We start from the raw sequence: 22,442 nt of genomic DNA, 5'->3' as shown, positions 1-22,442 counted from the left end.
CAGGTCCAACATTTGAAGTCAGGGAGGAAGACTAATGAAGATGAACCTTTAATGCCTATGACCCAGCACCTCATTTTCACACCCACCCTAAGCCACTGACAAGAACTAGTGTAAGTTGCATGTGAGTGCCCAAATGGAAGAACCAATACATACCTATCTATGTCAACTTAGTTAACTTCTGAGGCAAAGCACTCAACAGCAAATGTACATGGGCAAAAACAGAGCGGAGGCTCATATATTCTTTTATGTAGTTTGAACATGAAGTGTTCTCATCCTCATCTGGGAGAATTAGACTGACTTATGAAGTCTTCTCCATTGCAGAAAGCTCCACGACTACTCAAGAAAAAGAGAGTAGAGCAATCCTGAAAAACCAAGGACCAGAGCAGGAACAGATATCAAGTTTGTAGGATGGTGAACTGTAAAGATAGATACATTTAAAGACAGATGCTGTATATGTTTTATCTGGAGAATTTGATCTCTGAATTTTTAATTGTGTTCAAGCAGAATGGGAGTTTAATTACTACTACCCACATCAGCTGGCTCAGACAGGTGTAAAATTAGCTCTAAGAAAATCAACACTCCTGTTCTTTGCTTCCACAAGGCTCATACAAACTCACACCTAGACATGTAATTAAAAATTAAAGATGAGGTATTTCTAACAGTGGAAATTTCCTGAGGAATTTTACCTAAATTTAGCTTCTGACACCTACATCAGCATGCATCATACACATTCTTGACACTTATCACATATCACACACATAGGTACACAAAGAATTCTGAATTGGCCAGATAGATGGTTGAAGGTAATTTAGACTGATTAATCCCTAGTTGACTGGTATCTGAACCGTCCTTTTCCCACTATTCCAACTGAATTAAATAATTCTTCAAAGGGATAGGACACTTTGTTATTCTGCATGCTTTGGAGAGGGGTTTCTTGTTTCCACTGGTTGTATCATGCAGTTTTAAAATCATCTACACAATTTCTTATAGGGTAATGTTCAGCTAGGACCTGAAATTGACTTCATTAAATTGCATCTGTGTTTGTGTATATAGATATTATTAATAAGGTAAAATAGACAAAAGCTTGTCTTGTCTAGCTCAGTCCAAGTAATTCTTTCTTTAGTAGAATTATTCTTCAGAGTTCAATTCCCAGGACCTGTCTAAATATGACAGGTGGGAGGGGCATATGCCTATAACATCAGCATCATGAAGGCAGAGAGCAGAGGATCCCTGGCTTTTGCTCTCCAGCTCACAAACTATGATGAGATCCAATTTTAGTGACACTTTGTAGAGCTATGATTGGATACCAGAGAGGAAGGTCAATGGATAGGAGCACTTAACCACACCTCGGGAGGATTCAGGTTCTGTTTTCAGTTCCCACATACCAGCTCATATCCCTAAGTCTAGATTCAAAGGGATCTGCCCTCTTGTAGTCTGATCAGGCTCAGCTTGCACAGGGTACAGGAACATACATAGAGGAAAAGCATTCTCAAATGAGCATATGTGCACATTTAAAAGTTAAGATTGAAAGTGAGTGAGAAATTCATGAAAAGTAAACCTCTGGTCCAGATGTGTGCACAAAAGTGTGCTCAAGGAACTGCTCACCGGCATGGACAGACAGAGTCCTGACAACCACAAAGAGGACATGCTCAAACAGAAAGGTGACTCAAATCTGAATACATACTCAAGAGCCCCTACCTCATCTTTGATGCATTTTTTAGTGTATTGAGCTTATAGTAACAGTCCCAGCTGTATGACATCACTGCCCTACCAGGTGTACAATGTTCAGAGAACTGCAGTTAGAAGATCTGCTCCTATTCCTCTGTTTCCTAAAAATTGGGGAAGGCCCCAATGGGTCAGGGGACTTGTTACAGATAGTGTCTTTGATTCAATTCAAAAGTAAACTCTGGTTCCATTCAAAACACCCACATTCAAGTGACTCCCAACTACTCTTTACTCTTGTTCCATAGAGTCCTAATTCCTTGTCTGTCCTCCAGGATCACCAGTTTGAACACATAGACACATACATAAAAAGCAAAATTCATAATTTTCAAAACTCACGTATTTTGAGATACTATAAGTCATTCTTAATTATAATCACAATACAAATATATACTGGTTTCATGAAAAGTAAGACTTTGTTCGTATTTTGATTTTCTTCTATCTTATCTAATTTTCCATCATGAAGGTAACATAAAAGAATACAAGGCCCACTTGATAGCTAAATTCGGTGCAAGTGTGGATCTACACTGTGACAGCCAAGAAATGAGAATATTGACTGGTGCTTTTAAACCACACCAGAAAACCTTCATGCCTCACACCATTGTCCTACTTGGAAGACCAGGCATTGGGAAGTCATCTTTGGCCAGAAGTATTGTTCTGGGCCGGGCTCAGGATACACTCTATGAAGAGATGTCCTATGTCTTCTTTTTCTCTGTCAGAGAAATCAAGTGGACAGAGCAGAGCAGTTTGGCACAGCTGATTACCAAGGATTGGTTAGAACTCCAGGCTCCAGTGACAAAGATTATGTCCCACCCAGAAAGACTCTTGTTTGTCATAGATGGTTTAGATGAAATGAACTATGTCCTCCAACATGATGATATGACACTCTCCAGAGACTGGAAGGATGAACAGCCCACATACATCCTGATGTCCAGCCTTCTGAGGAAGGCCCTCTTACCTGAGTCCTTTCTCATTCTCATGACCAGAAGCACAGGCTTAGAAAAGCTCAGGTCGATGGCGGTGTCCCCCCTTTATATCTTAGTTGAGGGACTGTCTGCATCAAAGAGATCTCAGGTAGTCCTTGAGAACATCCCCAATGACTGTCAAAGAATACAAGTCTTCCATTGTGTGATAGAAAATCACCAGCTATTTGACCAGTGCCAGGCCCCCTCCATATGCTCACTGATCTGTAAGGCTCTACAGCCAAAGAAGAAGCTAGGAAAGAGATGTTCCCTACCCTGCCAGACTACGACTGGTTTGTATGCTAGCTTTGTGTTCAACCAGCTCACCTTGAAAAGGGGGTCTTCCCAGAAGACTCTCAGTCAGGACGAACGAATTGCCCTGGTGGGTTTGTGCAGGATGGCAGCTAAGGGAGTGTGGTCCTTGAGGTCAGTGTTCTACCGTGATGACTTGAAGACCTACAGCCTAAAGGAGTCTGAGATCTCAGCCCTCTTTCACATGAGCATCCTTCTCCAAGTTGGCCACAGCAGTGAGCAGTGTTATACTTTCTTCCACATCAGCCTGCAAGATTTCTTTGCTGTCTTATATTATGTTTTAGAAGGGCTGGAGGGGTAGAATATGTATTTTCCCTTCATTCAAAAACAAAGGAGCATCTTGGAGGTGAAGAGAGCTGATGACTCTCACTTCCTCGGAATAAAGCGTTTCTTATTTGGCCTCATGAACAAGGATATCTTGAAGTATCTGGAGGTTCTGTTTGGATGTCCTATGACCCAGACTGTTAAGCAGAAGCTCCAACACTGGGTCTCTCTAATTGGTCGGCAGGCCAGTGGTACCAGCATGGTGAACACCATGGATGCCTTCTACTATCTCTTTGAGTCTCAGGATGAAGAGTTTGTTCACGTGGCTTCCAACAACTTCCAAGAAGTGTGACTTCCAATTAACCAGAAGATGGACGTGATGGTGTCTTCCTACTGTCTCCAGAACTGTCAGAACTTGAGGGCAATCCGGGTGGATATCAGCGACCTCTTTTCAGTGGACAGTGCTTCTGAGCTATGCCCTGTTGCTCTCCAGAAGTGAGTATCAGATGATTTTTATCCAAAGCCTATTAGTAACTTTTGTATGTTACTACATTTAAACATAACTTTTGGAAATATTTGGGGTACTAGATGGCACTTAAAGAATGATTTGCTTACCAATGAGACCTGAACTTAGTGTGGTTTGTCATTATGTAGTAAAAAGCCCTTTTAAAATGGAGGACCATGCTAGCAATATAGCTCATCTGGTAGATATATTTGAGCCAGTAGAGTAGTTGCCTATCATGAATGGGCCTGGGGTTCAATCCCAGCACTCTATAGACTGGGTACATACCTGCAAACTCCAAACTCTGGGTGGTAGGGGTGTCAAGCTAGGTTCCACCACTAAGCCTATTAGAGTCAAATCAAGAAAATACAGAAAATGGAGGTTCAATGAGGCTACAGTGGAAAGAAGGACAGAGATCAAAGGTCAGGAGATCTTGGCTCCCCTTCCAATAGCCTGTTTTTTTGGATCCTGAAGTGAAGTTAAAATAGAAGTTCAGGAACATGCATGTCTTAAGTAGTTCTGAGCAAAGTGCATTAGCCCTGCCCACCATTGACTTGTCTCCATTCTCTCCAGCAAGGTCTGCTCTGTTTGGAATTGCTTTCTGGGAGGCACGTTCCCCTCTGAGTGACCCTAGTCCAGCCTTTCACTTTTTCCAGAGGGGGAGATTCCTAGAGATTGGCAGCAGCTTTACTATCTGTCATTTCCAAAATCTGATAGTCCGAATGATGACCCAATTAATAGACAAAAGTATCTAGGCAGGAAAGTGGGGTTCAGTGGTTATGAACATTCTCTGCTCTTCCAGAGGACTAGGGGTTGGTTCCAGACATCACAATGCCTACAACTCTATGTCCAGGAGCTCCAGTGCCCTCTCTGGCCTCCATGGCTACCTGCACTTGTGTGCATGAGTCACAGGCACATGAAATACAATACACATAAAAAATAATTTTAAATAATTTTATAGTAAAATAGCTTTCATCTCTGTGCATGGTTACAGATTTTAAATATATTTGAGCAGTTTTAAAGTATATGTGTAATACATTAATATCATCAATATATATTAAATCACATTATGCATATCTAAGTTTGATTCTTATGATTGTGATTTTTGATCTTTGACCAATTTCCTTTCCTCTCCTCCAATTCTCTGGTGACTTCAGGATTCAACTACCCTCTTCTGAAGTTTTCTTTCTTAAAAAACAAAAAAAGATTCCATTTAATTTGTGTGTGCTACGTGCACATGTGTGTGTGTGTGTGTGTGTGTGTGCATGTGTCTGTGTCAGTTTGTCTGTTTGTGGGTCTGTGTCTCTCTGTGGGCATATCTATTGATTAGTGGGCCTGTCTTTCCATCCAAGGGGCTGTCTATCTGTGAGCCTAAATATCCATCTGTAAGCCTGTCTGCCTGCCAGTGGGCCTGTCTGTACATCCATGAGTCTGTCTGTCTGTGGGTTCCTCTATCGGTGGTTGTATGGACATCCAAGGAAAACTAACAGTGATGGATCTTCTCCCAGCACGGATCTCCAGGTTTGTTCTCCAGTATTCAAGCCTTACTGCAAATCCCACCTCTCAAAGAGAATGATTTTGTGGGACTAGACATGGAGTCTTGTTTTAATTATCCACTTCCATGTATATGCTATCATACTCCAAGATCACATACAACTGAGGGAGGACAAGAAGTCAGAGCTGGAGTCCCATGTCAAGGCTCCTATAACATTCCTCTTGCTGCTATTAGGAATTAGCCAAACTATCTGCAGGGTACATTGAAGTATCAAAGGTGGCTGTCTGTAGGGTTTGTCCTGTAGAGCATGCACCAGGTGACATCCCGTGAACTGGCTTTATTTGCTCAGCTCTCTGTGCTCCCAGCATCATATCTTCCTCTCATGGCTGGCCTTGTTGTGTCAGTCACTCATGTTCAAATCCACCCTTTAAATCTATTTTCTCCCACTTTTACCCTCACACACCCAGGGTACAATGTAAGCCCCTCATCATAGAGTGGTGGGAAAACTTCTGCTCTGTGCTCAGCACCCATCCGACCTCGAAGGAGCTGGACTTGGGTGACAGCATCTTGAACGAATGGTCCATGAAGATACTGTGCCTCAAGCTGAGGAATTCGTCCTGCAGTATAGAGAAGCTGACGTAAGTGTCACCCGGTCTGGTGCAAGCAGTCTTTCTCAGGGCTTCTCCTGCCAAGACAGGGCATCTGTAAATTTCAAGGAGATACATTCTGAGAGGATAAACTTTATAAAAGATGTCTTGCATCAATCACATTCCCAGAAGCATTGGAGAGGAGCTGACCAAAAGACATTATAAAAAGAGGTACATAGGTTTGAGGCAGGCTTACATACTGCTGCTTTTAAAGTAGAAGTAGAAGTCGGTTAGTAATGGAGAATGTGAGAGAAGGACTTTGGTGTCAATGATGTAACAATTGGTAATGTTTCCAGATGAATGATTTGTGATTTTTGCTCATTTTTTACTTTTAAAACTACAAATATATGACCAGCTAATGGTTATACATAAGGGTAACAGCAGTCAATCTGGGAGGATGTTGATGTAACTTTTTCTAGGAGGCAGTTTGTTAGGAGGAAGAACCAAATTTGCAGGAACAATACAATGTGGAGCTATCCAAACATGGTGGGGCCTCTGAAATTGAGGTTTCCCTTTAACCATCTGAGAGCAGCTTTGTTAGGAGACAGAGCAAAGCAGAGGGGCTGGAAGAATGGCTTTTTGATTCAGAGAATCATCTGCTTTTGCAGAGGACATAGGCACAGTTCACAGCATCCACATGGTAGCTTAGGACCTCTCTAATACTAGTTCCATGGGATTCAATTTCTTCTTGTCACCTCATGGGCCTTGGTATGTATGTGGTGCATGTTCATACATGCAGGTGCATGCACATACACATTAATGATTATGCCAAGTCATCACAAGAGGGATGTTAGGTTTACCAGTGTCCTTACACACCCAGTACTATCTGCCCAGAGGTGCCACTGCCCACATTGCTCTGATCTCTCACACATCAGCCATTACCCCCAAAATATCCTCCAAATGTGCCTTGAGTAAAATTTGAATAAGGCATTTTCTCAATTGTGGGTCATCCTCTGCATATTCTAGCTTTATCAGGGTGAAAAAATGAAAAGAAAAATGGAGACAGTAGGTAGGTACGTATGGTCATGTTCTGTGAACTGAGTCATGTGGTTGATGCTGTCTGGTATCCCTGTAGATGAGGGGTTTTCAACCTCTGGGTTCTAAACTTTGGGTGGCCATATGACTCATTCATGGTTATTACATATCAGATAGTCATGTTATAATTCATAACAATCATCATAGCATAGTTATGGGTAACAATAAAAATTATTTTGTGGTTGTGGGTCACCACAACATGAGGAATTATAAAAGAGCCACAGCATTAGGAAAGGTGAGAGCCACCACTCTGGAAGGAGCTCTCCACAGCAGGATGGCTTAATCTCCTGTTCCTGGGACCTCTGGTGCATTGTGGGGTGCTGTAAAATTAAAGGAAAATAAAAGCCAAGGGGAGTAACTTAAAAATAGAATTCTTGTGTAGCTTGCAGTAAGGCAGACATCAACCACCATGATCATGTAAACAAGACATGAGGCCACAAGCCTAGAAACCTAACACGTGGGAAGTGGTGGCAGGTGGACCTGAAGTCCAAGGTCAGTAGCTTCTTGCAGAAGACCAGAGCTGAGTCCCTACCCTTTAACTACAACTTCTATGAGCTAAAGCTTTCTGCTAGCCTCCATGTACCTGAATGCATGTGCAGACAAAAACCTCTAAGAAGTTAAAAAGTATCATCAGCTACATAGTTTGTTAGAGTCTTGTTAGGATAAATTGGAGCTGACATCTGAAAAAGAAAACTAGGAGTGTTCACACAGGGATGTGTCCCAGCACTTGAGTGACAGAGGGGGGAGTTTCACACAACATAGGCTAAATGAGACTGTGTCTCAGAAACAAACTATGCAAGGAGCCACAGCTTTAGGAACTGGCTAGATGGGTAAATGAAAGAGTGTTATTAATTCAATTTGATTAATAGTTAATAGTCATATTTAATGGTTCATTTAACTCTTTCCCTCTCTTCTTCCTGTCTTTCCTCTTTCACCTGCACTTAACCTCTCTCCCCCACTTACCCCTCTCTCCCACAACTACCCCTTTCCCCCCCAACTTCCACTCTGCCCCATACCTCCCTATCTGCCCCTCCCTCTCCACCTCTCTCTCTCCCTTTCTTTCCCCACATCTGCAGGTTTAAGAGTACAGAGGTAGGCCCTGGCCTGCAATATCTCTGGATGCTCCTTGTTAGCAATCGGCACTTAAAGCACCTCAATCTAGGGAATACTCCCATGGAGGATGATGACATCAAAGTAGCCTATGATGCAATGAGACATCCAAACTGCTCTCTGGAGACTCTGAAGTGAGTGTGACTTTTCCCTTAAATTTTGGGAGAATTTTCTGGAAGCTACAAAAGTCCAGTAACTTACAGGTGTTGAAACTTTGGGGGTCACATATCAGATATCCTGCATATCAGATACTTACATTATGATTCTAAAGAATATAAATTTTACAGTTAAGATGCAATGAAATGACTTTATGGTTGGGGATTCCCATATCCTGTAGAACTTCATTCAAGGGTCACAACTCTAGGTTAGAAATGGAAATTTCTGAAGGCAGTTGCAATGGTAATTTGGCAATGCTAGAGATGCAATAGGCTACATGCCCACAAAATGAGCATTTCAATCATTAGATATTAAGGTATAAATATTGCATTCATGTTTATAAAAATCCACTGTTTCATAAACATTAAAGACAGGACTAGTGAGGTAGCCTAGGGGATAAAATGAATTTGCCACCAAGCCTGATGACCTGAATTTTAATTTCCAGATTCCACACAGTAGTGTGAAGGAGAGGACCCCCAAAGCCAAAAGTTGCACTCTGATCATTTGCCCATTATGGCCCATGTGTGTGCATATACACATACATCAAGAAATATAATAATGATATAAAATAAGAATACACCTTTAACCTAACTCTGTGCTTGTTGGGTCATGGGGATGGCACATTTGAAACCAACCTGAATTTGTCTAGCAAAATTGTGTGTTCTGAAAACATGGGGGTGGGGTAGAAATGCTCAGGTGGGAAAGGGCCATAGAGCATACAACAAGCAATTTTCAGGCTTACCTGGAATAATATGAGGCCTAATCTGAAAAAGAATAGAAAGGTCGCAGGTAATCTCAAGCAGTTTTTGGATGTAATTTTTAATGTTGCTATAGTGAACTTTCTCAGTGAGAACTGAAACAGATCATCTTTAGAATTTTTTCCATGAAGACATGTTAAGGAGTTGACGTTATGTGTGTGCATGGAGCATGTGTATGGTCAGAGAACATCTTGGAGCAATGCATTCTCTCCTTGTGCCATATGGGCCCTGGGATGGACAGCAAATTTTATCTATGAGATTGTCATATGCTGGTTGACAGTGTTGATGAGCTACTATAAGGAAGAGAGAATTAGTAAAACTCTTTGTGTGAGCAGTCTCCTCCAGTCCCAAAGGAGCTAAGTGCAGAGAGGGTTACTCAAGAGAGACAAGAAAATAAGCTTGCACTGCACCTCTCTGCAGGTTGGATTCCTGTGAGTTAACCATCACTGGTTATGAGATGATCTCCAAGCTCCTTCTTTCAACATCCAGCCTAAAGTCTCTCAGCCTGGCCGGAAATAAACTGGGACCAAAGAGCATGATATCCCTCGGGGACGCCTTGAGTAGCTCAATTTGTTCACTGCAGAAGCTGATGTGAGTCCCACTTTTTCTAGTCCTATGACTGCTGCATCTGAGATGCCCCAGGGATTGGTGGGACTGCTGTGCAATTCTCCAGAGTGTGGTTGATAGCTATGGTCTCGTGGGAATACCCCGGATGGGTCATAGGAGAAACCACATTTATTCAATCATGGCAGCCCTTCTGTTGAAAGGGAGTCTAGCAGGTTTCAGCCAAAGACCTCTGTCCTAAAGAAGCTCTTTAAGAGTGACACATATATAAGCCAGGGGTCTTTGTCCATATTTAACCCCGCAGTTATTGCTACCAACTGGTTCAATGGCTAATGACTTACTTCTTGGTTGGAAAATCTCAAAGCGGAGCATGAACATGGTTGGCACAGGTATATAGTTATAATACTCAATATGGTATAGTTGTATATGACTGTAATCCTAGTGCCCAGGAGGGCTAAACAATAGGATCTTATCAAGTTTCTCTGTCTCCCTGTATCACTCCCTTGTCTCTACCCCTCCCCCTATTCTTCTACAAATACACCTCTGTCACACACATGCAGACACACAAACACACACACACATACACACAAACACACGCACACTCACACACACACACACCATGAGGAAGTGGTGCTGGCGAGGTAGCTCTGTGGCTGAAGAACACCTTGTACAAGCATGAGGACTGAGTTGAGACCACAGAAACCATGTACAGGCTAGATGAACTTGGGAGGTTACACACATCACTGAGGAGTCAGACAGGATCTCCAGAGCAATCCAGCTTCTCAGATAAGACAAATCGATGAGCTTTGTATTCAGAGATCCTGCCTCAAGAAAGAGTTTGATCAAGAAAGATACCCAATGTGAACCTAATGCCTTAAACATGCATGCAGAGACATTTGCACATGCATATTTATGCACAGTCACAGACACACAAATATACATACATGCACAAAGATGGGGAAAATGGTCCTACTGAGAACCATCTGAATTCCAGATAAATCTTACCTGTGGAGACAAAGGAGCCAACAGAAATGGAAAAGTCCAAGAATGTTCCTTTATAGAAATACTTGTACATGGAAATTTAGCAATTGTTACAGGCCCAGTCATCCTGTGTTTAGAGGGAGGAATGAAGAGGTAATAACTGTAGAAACTACTATTTAAATTGCAATCATATTTGGCAGGTCTTGCCAGTGCCTGCCTTCTTGACCCAATGAATCTATGGAGTGCTCACCATCATTAGCCTTGGTAAGCAAGGATGAGGCTTAAGGCTAAGTCACTCACCTATATCCACAGGTGAACAAATGACAAAACAAATCTAACCCACAGAGTGTTCAGAGCTATGTGCTGGCACCTGTCACAGCTCTAGCTTATTAAAGTCACTAAGAGCAAATAGTACAAATCACCCTTTAGAGGCCAGAGGCAAGGCTGAAAAGATGGCTCTGATATTAACAGAACTCAACACTGGACTTGGTTCAAGGCACCCATATTAGACAGCTCACAGCCACCTGTAACTCTATCTTCAAGGGATTCTCTGATTCTCTGGGTACAGCTTCTTGAGTTCCTTGTATATATCAGATACTAGCCGTCTGTCAGATGTGGGATTAATAAAGATATTTTCCCAATCTGTTTATTTTTTGCCATTTTTTGACAGTGTCCTTTACCTTACAGAAGCTTTGAAATATTATGAGTCCTCATTTGTCCATTCTTGAAACATAAGCCGTTGGTGTTCTCTTCAGAAAAATTTCCCCTGTGCCTATGTGTTCTAAGCTCTTCCCCACTTCCTCTTTTAATAGTTCCTTTGTACCTGGTTTTAAGTGGAGGTCTTTGATAAACTTGGATTTGAGCTTTGTACAAGGAAATAAGGGATTGGTTTGAATTCTTCTGCATGCCGAATACCAGTTGAATCAGCACCATTTTTTGAAGAGGCTATCCATTTCCCATTGAATGTTTTTAGCTCCTTTGTCAAAGATCAAGTGACCATGGGTGTGAGTTCATTTCTAGATCTTCAATTCTATTCCATTTGTCTACCTGCCTGTTTCTGTACCAATACCAAGCAGTTATTTTTTCTTTTTTTTTTTTTATCACAGTTGATCTGTAATACAGCTTGAGGTCAGAGATGATAATTCCCCCCAGAAGGTTTTGTTTTTAATTTTTGAGAATGGCTTTTGCTTTCCTGGCATTTTATTATTCCAAATGAATTTTCAAATTGCTCTTTCTAACTCTAGGAAGAATTGAGTTGGAATTTTTATGGGGATTGCATTGAATTTGTAGATTGCCTTAGGCAAGATGACAATTTTTTACAATGTTGATCCTTCCAATCCATGGGCAAGGGAGATCTTTCCAGCTTCTGAGGTCTTCTTCAATTTCCTCCTTTAGAGGCTTGAGGTTCTTGTTGTTGAGATCCTTCACTTGCTTAGTTAGGGTCACACCAAATTATTTTATATTCTTTGTGGCTATTGTGAAAAGTGTTGATTCTCTAGTTTCTTTCTCAGCCTGTTTGTCCTTTGTGTAGAGAAGAGCAACTGATTTGCTTGAATTAATTTTATATCCAGCCACTTTGCTGAAGGTGTTTACCAGCTGTAAAAGTTCCCTGGTGGAATTTTTAGGGTCACTTAAGTATACTATTATATCATCCATAAATAGTGATATTTTGACTTCTTTCTTTTCAAGTTGTATCCCTTTGGCCTCTTGTTTTGTCTTATTGCTCTGGCTACTACTTCAAGTACTATATTGAATAGGAAGGGAGAGGACAGCCTTGTCTAGTCCCAGATTTTAGTGGGATTGCTTCAAGTTTCTCACCATTTACTTTGATGCTGGTTACTGGTTTGCTATATATTTCTTTTACTATGTTTAAGTATGAGCCTTGAATACCTGCTCTTTCCAAGACGTTTAACATGAAGGGGAGTTGAAATTTGTCAAATATTTTCTCAGCATCTAGAGAGACAACCATTTGATTTTTTTCCTTTGGGTTTGTTTATGTAGTGAATGACATTGATGGGTTTTTCTATATTGAGACATCGTTTAATCCCTGGGATGAAGCCCACCTGATCCCGGTGAATGATTGCTTTGATGTGTTCTTGGATTTGGTTTGCAAAAATTTGGTTGAGTGGTTTTGGATCAAGGTTTGTGAGGAAAATTGGTCAAGAGTTATTTTTTAGGATCTTTGTGTGGTTTAAAAATTAGTGTAATTTTGGATTCAAAGAATGAGTTGGGTAGTAAGTATTCTTGCTGTTTCTCTATTGTGGATTAGTATTGCTATTGGGTCTTCTATGAAGGTCTGACAGAATTCTGTACTAAATCCATCAGGTCCTGGGCCCTTTTTTTTTTTTTTTTTTTTTTTTTTTTTTTTTTTTTTTTTTTTGGCTTGGGAGCTTTTGATTACTGCTTCTATTGCTTCCATTTTCTTAACTGTTGGATGGGCAGGTTTAGATGGTTTATCTGATCATGATTTAAATTTGGTATCTGGTATGTTTAGAAAATTTTCCATTTCCTCTAGATATTCTAGTATTGTTGAGTATAGACTTTTGTAGTAGGATCTCATTTCTTGAATTTCCTCAGTTTCTGTTATGTCTACCCTTTCAATTCTGATACTGTCAATTTGGATACTCTCTCTTTGCTCTCTGGTTAGACTGGCTAAGGATTTATCAATGTTATTTTCTCAAAGAACTAGCTCTTGGTTTTGTTGATTCTCTGTATAGTTCTTTCTGTCCCTATTTGGTTCATTTCAGCTCTGAGTTTATTTCCTGACATTTACTTCTTTTGGGTGTATCTGCTGCCTTTTGTTCTAGAGCTTTCAGTTGTACTGTCGAGTTGTCAGTGTATGTGCTCTCCAGTTTCTTTTTTTTTTTTTTTTTGGTGCTCAGTGCTATGAGTTTTCCTCTTAGCACTGCTTTCATTTTATCCCATAAGTTTGGATATATTGTCCCTTCATTTTCATTAAATTCTAAGAAGTCTTAGATTTCTTTCTTTGTATCTTAACCAAAGTGGCATTGAGTAGAGCTTTGTTCAGCTTCCATGTGTATGTGGACTTTTTGTTGTTGTTGTTGTTGTTGAAGACCAGCCTTAGTCCATGGTAATCTGATAGAATGAATGGGAGTATTTTGATCTTCTTGTATCTGTTGAGGCCTGTTTTGTGACAAACTACATGGTAAATTTTGAAGAAGGTGCATTGAGGTGCTGAGAAGAAGGTATATTTTTTGTTTTAGGATGAAATGTTCTATAGATGTTTGTTAAACCTATTTGGTCATAACTTCTGTTAGTTTCACTGTGTGTCTGTTCAGTTTCTGCATCCATGATTTGTCCATTGATGAGAGTGGAGTGTTGAAGTCTCCCACTATTATTGTGTGTTGTGTAATATATGCTCTGAGCTTTAGTAGAATTTCTTTTATGAATGTGGGTGCTCTTGTATTTGGTGCATAGATGTTCAGGATTGAGAATGCCTCTTGATAGGTATTTCCTTTGAGTAAAAAGTGTCCTTCTTTGTCTTTATTGATGACTTCTGGTTGAACATCAGTTTTTATTCGATATTAGCATGGCTACTCCAGCTTGTTTATTGGGATCATTTACTTGGAAAGTTCGCAAATTTTTACTCTGTGGTACTGCCTATCTTTGTTGCTGTTAAGAGTTTCTTGTGTGCATCAAAATGCTGGATCTTGTTTGCATATCCATTCTGGTAGTCTGTCATTTTATTATTTTTAAGCCAGAAAGCTTTTTATTTCATAAGTGACTTTCTGCAACATTACTTCTTACTGGCAACATAACCACACCCTACAGAAGCACACCAAAGGACAGTCAGACCACGTGTATTCAGGGCCCTGGTGTCTCTGGCTGCATTGTGATCATTTAGCCTAGAGAGGGGCCATACAAGAATGCAGCTGGGTGACCCGCTGTCTTCTTAATGTGCTCATTGTCCCAGGATTGTTTTTGTAAGTTAATGACATAGCTATGGCATCAGTAATGATCTTAAATATATTTCTGTACTTATGAGTAGAACATTTTACTCTATTGTACCATGGGAGGGGGTGGGGTTGAATAAATTTAACTTTTTATTTGGCCTTTGTTTTCTCGTGATCTTCATATAGTCTGTGAGTTGTTTCTGGGGTGCTCAAAGATTTCTAGGGTTAGTATCCAATTATCAGTGATTGCATATTATGTCTGTTCTTTTGTGACTGGGTTATCTCACTCAGGATAATATTCTCTAGATACATCCATTTTCTTAAGAATTTCATAAAGTCATTGTTTCTGATAGCTGAGTAGTACTCCATTGTGTAAATACACCACAATTCTTGTATCCATTCATCTACTGAAGGACATCTGGGTTCTTTCCAGCTTCTGGCTATTCTAAATAGGGCTGCTATGAACAATGTAGTGCATGTGTCTTTGTATGTTGGAGCTCTCTGGGGTATATGCCCAGAAGTGGAATAGCTGGGTCTTCAGGTAGTACTATGTCTAATTTTCTGAGGAATCACCAGACTGATTTCCAGAGAGGTTGTACCAATTTACAACTTCACCAACAGTAGAGACGTTTTCCTCTATCTCCACATCCTCACCAGCATCTGCTGTCATCTGAGTTGTGGATCTTGGCCAATCTGACTGGTATGAGGTGGAATCTCAGGGTTGTTTTGATTTGCGTTTCCCTGATGGCTAATGATGTTGAGCACTTGCTTAGATGCTTCTCAGTCATTTAATATTCCTCAATTGAGAGCTCTTTGTTTAGCTCTGTACCCTATTTTTTAATAGGGTTGTTTGATTCTCTGGTGTCTAGCTTCTTGAGTTCTTTGTATAGCTTGGATATTAGGTCTCTATCTGGTATGGGGTTGGCAAAGATCTTTTCCCAATCTGTTGGCTGCTGTTTTGTTTTCTTGACAGCATCCTTAGCCTTATAGAAACTTTGCAGTCTTATTAAGTCCCATTTGTCAATCTTTGACCTTAGAGCATGAGCCATTGTTTTTATGTTCAGAAAATTTTCTCCAGTGCCTATGTGTACTAAGGTTTTCCACACTTTCTCTTATAATAATTTCAGTGTACCTGGCTTAATGTGGAGATCTTTGATCCATGTGCACTTGACCTTTGTACAAGGAGTTAAGAAAGGGTCTATTTTCATTCTTCTGTATGCTGAGTGGCAGTTGGACCAACACCATTTGTTAAAGAGTCAGTCCATTTTCATTATATGTTTACAGATCCTTTGTCAAAAATCAAGTGACCATATATGTGAGGGCTCATTTCTGGATCTTCTATTCTATTCCATTGATCCATGTGCCTGTCTCTGTACCAGTACCATGCAGTTTTTAGCACAATTGCCTTGTAAAATAGCTTGAGGTCAGGGATAGTGATTCCCGCAGATTTTTTCTTGTTGTTGAGAATGGATCTTGCTATTCTAGGTCATTTGTTATTTCAGATCAAATTGTAAATTGCTCTTTCTAAGTCTATGAGGAATTGGGTTGGAATTTTCATGGGGATTGCATTGAATCTTACAGGTATTTGTGTGTTTTCTTCAATTTTTGTTGCAAGAGGATTAATTTCTTGATTTTTTTTTTAAACTAGGGTGAAGTTTCCACTTTGTAATGGGGTTTTTCATCTACTATACTGTGTAGGGCTGGATTTGTAGACAGATATTGGGTAAATTAGTTTTTGTCCTGGAACATCATGTTTTCTCCACGAATGGTGATCAAGATTTTTGCTGGATATAGTAACCTGGGCTGGAACTTGTTTTCCTTAGGGGCTGTATGATATCACTTCAGGACCTTTTAGCTTTCATAGTCTCTGTTGAAGTCTGGTGTAATTCTGATCAGTCTGCCTTTCTGTGTTACCTGCCCTTTATCTCTGACTGTGTTTAGTATTTTTTTTTTTTTTTTGACTATTATGTGTCAGGAAGAAATTTCTCTTTTAGTCCAGTCTGTTTGGGGTTCCGTAGGCTTCTTGAATGTTTGTGGTCATCGTTTTTTGAAGGTTAGGGAAGTTTTATAATTTTGTTGAAGATATTTACTGTGCTTTTCAGTTGATACTTTTTGTCCTCTTCTACACATATTATCCTTAGGTTTGCTCTTCTCATTGTGTCCTGGGTTTCCTGGATGTTTTGGCTTAGAATCTTTGATTTTTGCATTTTCTCTTGAGTGTTATGTCAATGATTTCTACGTTATCTTCTGTTCCTGAGATTGTCTTCTCCATCTCTTGTATTCTGGTGGTGATGCTTTCATCGATGTCTCCTGATGCCTTCCCTAGGTTTGCCAACTTCAGAGTTGTTTCTTTTAGTTTCCTTTTTCATTGTTTCTATTTCTGATTTCAGTTCCTTCACCTGGTTGTATGTGCTTTATACTAGCTCTTTAAATGATTGTTTTGTTTCCTCTTCAAGGGCTTCAACTTGTTTTTGTGCATTCTCCTGGTTTTTCTGTACTTCTTTAACTGCATTATTTATGGGCTGCTCAAAGATCTCCAACATCATTGTAAAGTATGATTTTAAGTGTAAATCTTGTTGCCAGGTTGTCTTGGTTTCCATTTCTTTGAGTCTTGCACTTGCCTCTTGACATCATGATTTAGGTGATCTTGACTCTTACTGGAACATGTCTGTCTTGTGTGTCTGTGGGTCCATTGACTCCAGAGGAAGATTGTTTCTGGGTGTTCCTCTCTCAGGGTAGGTTGTGAATTCCCATAGCAGAGCCCAGTCCTGATGTCCTTGGACCAGGTCTGGCCTTGGAGCAGAAGTGTGCTTTACCACTGCCTGTGCCTCCAGAGTTCTGGATGGCTGCTCCTGGGGTAGAATATGGGCAGAAGAAGTTGACTCTCCCTTCTACTTAGGATAGAAAATGCTCCTGCAGCTCTTTGCAACTAACAGACTTGTGGGCAAGCGGGTCGTCAGTCATGATAAAACTGGGCTGGCTCTCTGAATTATGGTTTTGTATATGTATTTACTAAGATCTAATCCTTTTTGAGGGTATCTGTGTATTAGTGCAGTACATGTGGAAGACAGAAGAGGGCATCAGATTCCTAGTTGCTGGAGTCAGATTATTGTGAGCTATTCATTATAGGTTCCGAAGATTGAATTCAACTTCTTTAGAACAACCGCAAGCTCTCTTAATCATTGAACCATCTCAAACAGAGGCCATAAATCATTGTGTACAATACCACACACACACACACACACACACACACACACATACACACACATATTCTATTTTCTTACCCATATGCCAACCCATGATCTCCTACTATTCTCTGGACATATGCATTTATATTTTCTGATGTTTATACATACACAATAGAATTTATATACATGAAATCATGGGCTGGCTTGCAGAATCAGTACGAGGCCTTGGCAATCTTAGCCTAGTACTTGACCCCACATAGTGACAAGTGACTCATCTCAGTTTTCCTTGACATACATATGTGAGTGTACATGCACAGGAACACATGCACAAACACATGCACTCACACTGTGCCCTTGTGCATGCATCCATATAATAAATAAAATGCACTTTTAAAAAGTGTGAGGCTAAAGCGATGGCTCAGCAGGTATGAACACGTTTTGCTTTTCCAGAGTTGTGCATACCCACATTGGGCATCTCACAATCACATGTAACTCTGGCTCCAGAGAATCTAATGCCATCTTCTGGCTTCCTTGGGCACCCACATAACATGTACATAGATACAGACATGCACAGATACACATAACTTTTTTAACTATTTAAAAATATTTAAGTCTTGGAACCAAAAAATGAAATTGGCTTGAATCACATTCGATGCTTGACTTTTGCCCCAGTTTCTTCTCAAATGGCTACTTATTCTTCTGATGGCTGAAAAAAAATGTTCTATTAACTACATAGGAATGTTCCATATCAATTCTTCTGTCTGCGGACACTTCAGAAGTTTAATAGTTTAATTGTTGGGAATAATGATGTAATAAATGTTAGAATGGTGATTTCAGAGTAAGTAGATTTAAGAATGAATCTCATTGTTTCTTCTGTTGGGGGTGTGGGTGTCTCTTGCAGACTGAACAGCTGTGACCTGAAACCTATCACCTTCCACCTTCTGGCCACATCCCTTTTCAACAACCAGAACCTGACTCACCTGTGCCTGTCAAATAACAGCCTGGGGATGGAGGAAGTACAACAGCTGTGTCAGTTCATGAGGAACCCAAAATGTGCAATCCAGAGGCTGAGGTGAGTTTGGCTCCTTTCTTTGGGACGCCATCAGAACCTTCAGATTAAAAGGTGTCTGTGTTCTATAAGGGAGAGACTGGGTGTGGGTTGGGGGGAGGGGTTAGAGTGACAAGGTAAGTGGTGTGCAGTAGGAGCTGCTTCCTTGAGCCCATTGGAGGCTTTACTTATTAGTTTGAGACAATGCCCTGACAAAAAATTCACTTGAAAAAAGGGGGTTGTCTTGGCTCTTGGTTCCAGAGAGATAGATTTCAGCTCTATGGGGAAGGTTTTGTAGCAGGCAGGAAAAACTAAATGTCAGGAGTGGAAGATTCTGACCCTCTGCTGTTGAGTCTCTCCTTTCACCATTTTGAGCAGGGTTTCTCCATTCTTAGCCACTGCATATGCCAGACTAGCCCAACCATGAAGCTTTAGGTTCTACAGTGATAGTCTTCCCCATGTAATCAGGAGGCAGAGATCTGTTGAGGAAGACACTTGTAACCCATCCTCCAGCTTCTAGGAATTCCCATCTGCCATGAGGAGTGCAGGTGTTTCATTCAGGTGTGAGATAAACTTGAGGAATCCAGACACACTGGTCCTTATAATTGTTCAATAGGCACTCTACTCTCTGGGCTATTCCTCCAGTTTGAGATTTCTTAGAGCAGGATTTTATATAGGCTCATGAGGCTCATGATCTTCTGTGAGGAATGACTCTCAATGTCCTCCACTCACATGGAAAAATGGACATGTCTCTATGAAAAGATGTTTTTAGGAGGCTGCAGTGCTAAGACCACATATACATGCTGTTGGGGGTTCCTGAAACCACCACTTTTACAGGACGCAGTGGGATGACATTATCCTTGGCTGCTGTGTGACAGTAGTCCCTTGTAAAGGTTTTAAAAACTAAGTTATGTTCAACCATATATCATGTCTGACAAAGCATGAAACTCCTGTTAACTTTGTTTCTAGCAACATGCTCATTCTAGTTGGGAACATGGGGTGCTTCTTCTTATTGTTCCCTTTGAAAACTTAGTCTACCAATAATGTCTTGTAAATAAAAGATGGGAGGAGGCAGCTTAAGGAACAGGCAGTCAAGCTTGTTGACCTGGGTTCAAGCCCAGGACCCAAATGGTCCAAGAGAGCCAGGTGTCACAAGTTGTCCTGTGTTGTGCCTACACACTGAGGCCTGTCCTCAATGGTATAGATACCATCATTTAAAAACTCAGTTCTGTGGAAATCATGTCAGCCTAAACCAAGAAGTCTGTTCAAGAATATAAGCTTAGCTTCATGGGACGTTGCTTACTTGTAATGACTATATTCAGGTTTAATCATTATCAACAAAATGAGTTTGAGTCAGACTAGCCCATCCTACAAAAGATCTTGTCTCATCAGTATGAAAATAGAGAATTGCAACATGGCTCAGCAGGTAAAGGCACTTGCTGACAAGCTTGACAGTCTGGATTTGCTCCTTGCGACCGGCACAGTGAGTGGAGAGAACAGACTTGAACCAATTATCCTCTGACCTCTCTTCATGCATGACAATCTAAGTGCAGTTCCACATGCACAATAAAATAAAGTGTAACTTTAGTTTTTCATCCTATCAAATACAGGAGAAATAGAGGGTCAGGGGTATGGACATCCTGTACCTGTGCCTGCATAGCATGCACATGGGTGGCAAAGAAGGGAAGAGTCAACTGCATTCTTGTAGTTCCCAGAGAATCAACTCAGGTTGACATTCTGAGGCTTGACAGAAGCACTCTTACCTCCTAAGCCATCCTTTCAGACATGGTATTCCAGTATGGCCTAATGCTACTGACTACCACCTTCTTTAATCATCCCCCATTTAAAGCTGACTGCAATGGACAATATAGGAACCAGGTACTACAGAAGGGGAAACTGAGGACAAGAGGATTCTCTTATCCAAGGCCATAGAAAGAACAGTGATGATCTTTCTCTTCCGATTGTTTCCACAGACTGAATCACTGCAACATTCTAGGTGATGCCTATGGCTTCCTGGCGTTGATACTGACCAACAACCAGAAGCTAACACACCTGAGCCTGGACATGAACCCCACAGGGAATACTGCAGTGAAGCTACTGTGTGAAGCTTTAAAGGAGCCGACCTGCTATCTTCAAGAACTGGAGTGAGTTAACTGTGAGGCTAAGGGTTGCCTCTTCTGCCCAGGTTTCTAGAAAGCAAGAGTTGGATAAGGAGATTTGAGAATTGCAAATTAACTCTAAGGTCATGTGTCATCTTCCTGTTGTTGAGGGTTAGCAAGGAATTACCATGAACAGGAGCCCAAGGCAAGATTGGGAGTTCTTGGTTGTATTTGATCCTTCAGATCTGTTCGTGTCTTCAAAATTATTAGTTCTTGGTTTTTGTTTTTCTTGTGGGGCTGCACTGTTTGAGGTACTCCAGGACTGGAACCAAGATCCTCCCAAATACACTGTATCACAGAGCCACTCTCCTCAGACCCTAGATGGCCTTGTTATTTGGGATGTTGACCACTGAGCAATATTCCCTACCCCTCACTGGGAGATTATAGGCAGGTGTTCTGCCAGTGACCCATACATCCCAGACCCTGACTGGAGGAATCTAGGCAAGTGTTCAGCCACTGAGCTATACTCCTCAGTCTCTTCCTGAGGAATTATAGGCAGGTCCTCTACCACTGATCCACACATCTCACCCTAGAGGTTAGTGTCCAAACCTAAATGTAAAGTGGATTTATATTTCAAACATGCTTTAAACATGTTGTATATTTGGTTGCATGCAGAACTTTAAGTGCAGATTATAGCCATGAGCTGCCACATGAGGTTAGATGTGGGACATTTCCCTTATGGTCATATTGTACTGCTTAATTTCATATTCTGGGGTAAACAGCCAAAAATGGTGGCTCAGGCCATTGATCCCAGCACTCAGGAGGTAGAGGCAGAAAAAACTCTGAGTTAGAGGCCAGTGTGATCTCTACATAGTGAGTTCCTGGACAGGTGGGGATGTATAGTCTCTGAAAACCCCTCAAAATATCTAGCTGTTAGGTTCTCTGGTGTCACTCCACCCCATTCTTCCTGAGGCAGACAAGCAACCTCCAAACCTTTGGAAAACCCACCTTCCCTTGGTATCATAAAATGAGTTCCCGTGCCCTTCCTTTCTGACCTGGTGTTTTGCCAACAATCTTCAGTTCTAGCTTATCTCTCAGCCTCTGGACAACCTTGGCATTTTTTCCAAAGATATCTAGTTGTTCAGCCACTGCATTTTCTGCTCATACACTATCCTTTCCCAGGCTAACCTAACACACACTGTGCACCATTTATGACAATAGTTTGGAAAGGCCACCTCTTGGGGATGCAGAGATGGCTTAGTGGATACAGAACTTGCTGAGTAAGCTTAATAGCCTACAATCAGACTCGCAGAATCCATGTTAAAACCTTCTTCATGTGATTATAAACCAAACTACTAGTGAAGGGGATCCAAACAGATCCCAGTATCTCACTGGCCCCTGAGTCTCCCTAAAATGACAAGCTTAAGGTACATGGAAATAACTGTATGTATCTTGAATGTGTTGATGCCAATCTCTGGCCTCCAAACAATTGTGCACAGGTGTGACTACCCCTACACTCCCATACACATAATCAACCATGTTTACACCACAAAGTGAATAAAGACCATCTCTGTTTAAATTAATTTATTTTTCCTTATTTGGGGTGGATCCCTTTATTGCAAAAGGGTTCACATAGAGGTCAGGGACCAGTTTGCAGGAACCAGTTTTCCCTTTCCACCATATGT

The 22,442-nt window shown here is 41.0% G+C and overlaps 1 protein-coding gene across 1 annotated transcript in view; it reads left to right on the top strand.

Annotated features, from left to right (window-relative positions):
• Positions 1 to 22,442, top strand: part of NLRP5 (NLR family pyrin domain containing 5) — a gene marked incomplete at both ends in the record, with an annotated part of 49,097 nt that overhangs the window by 18,452 nt on the left and 8,203 nt on the right. The window contains 8 exon segments of the mRNA XM_080941909.1: positions 2,189 to 3,294; positions 3,298 to 3,609; positions 3,613 to 3,755; positions 5,725 to 5,895; positions 8,016 to 8,183; positions 9,384 to 9,554; positions 18,512 to 18,682; positions 20,632 to 20,802. Of these exon segments, the coding sequence (XP_080798035.1) occupies positions 2,189 to 3,294; positions 3,298 to 3,609; positions 3,613 to 3,755; positions 5,725 to 5,895; positions 8,016 to 8,183; positions 9,384 to 9,554; positions 18,512 to 18,682; positions 20,632 to 20,802 (2,413 nt within the window).

This window comes from Micromys minutus, assembly GCF_963924665.1.
Source record: "Micromys minutus genome assembly, chromosome: 30".
In the NCBI taxonomy this organism is placed as follows: Eukaryota; Metazoa; Chordata; class Mammalia; order Rodentia; family Muridae; genus Micromys; species Micromys minutus.
This window is presented reverse-complemented; position numbering and strand designations above follow the sequence as displayed.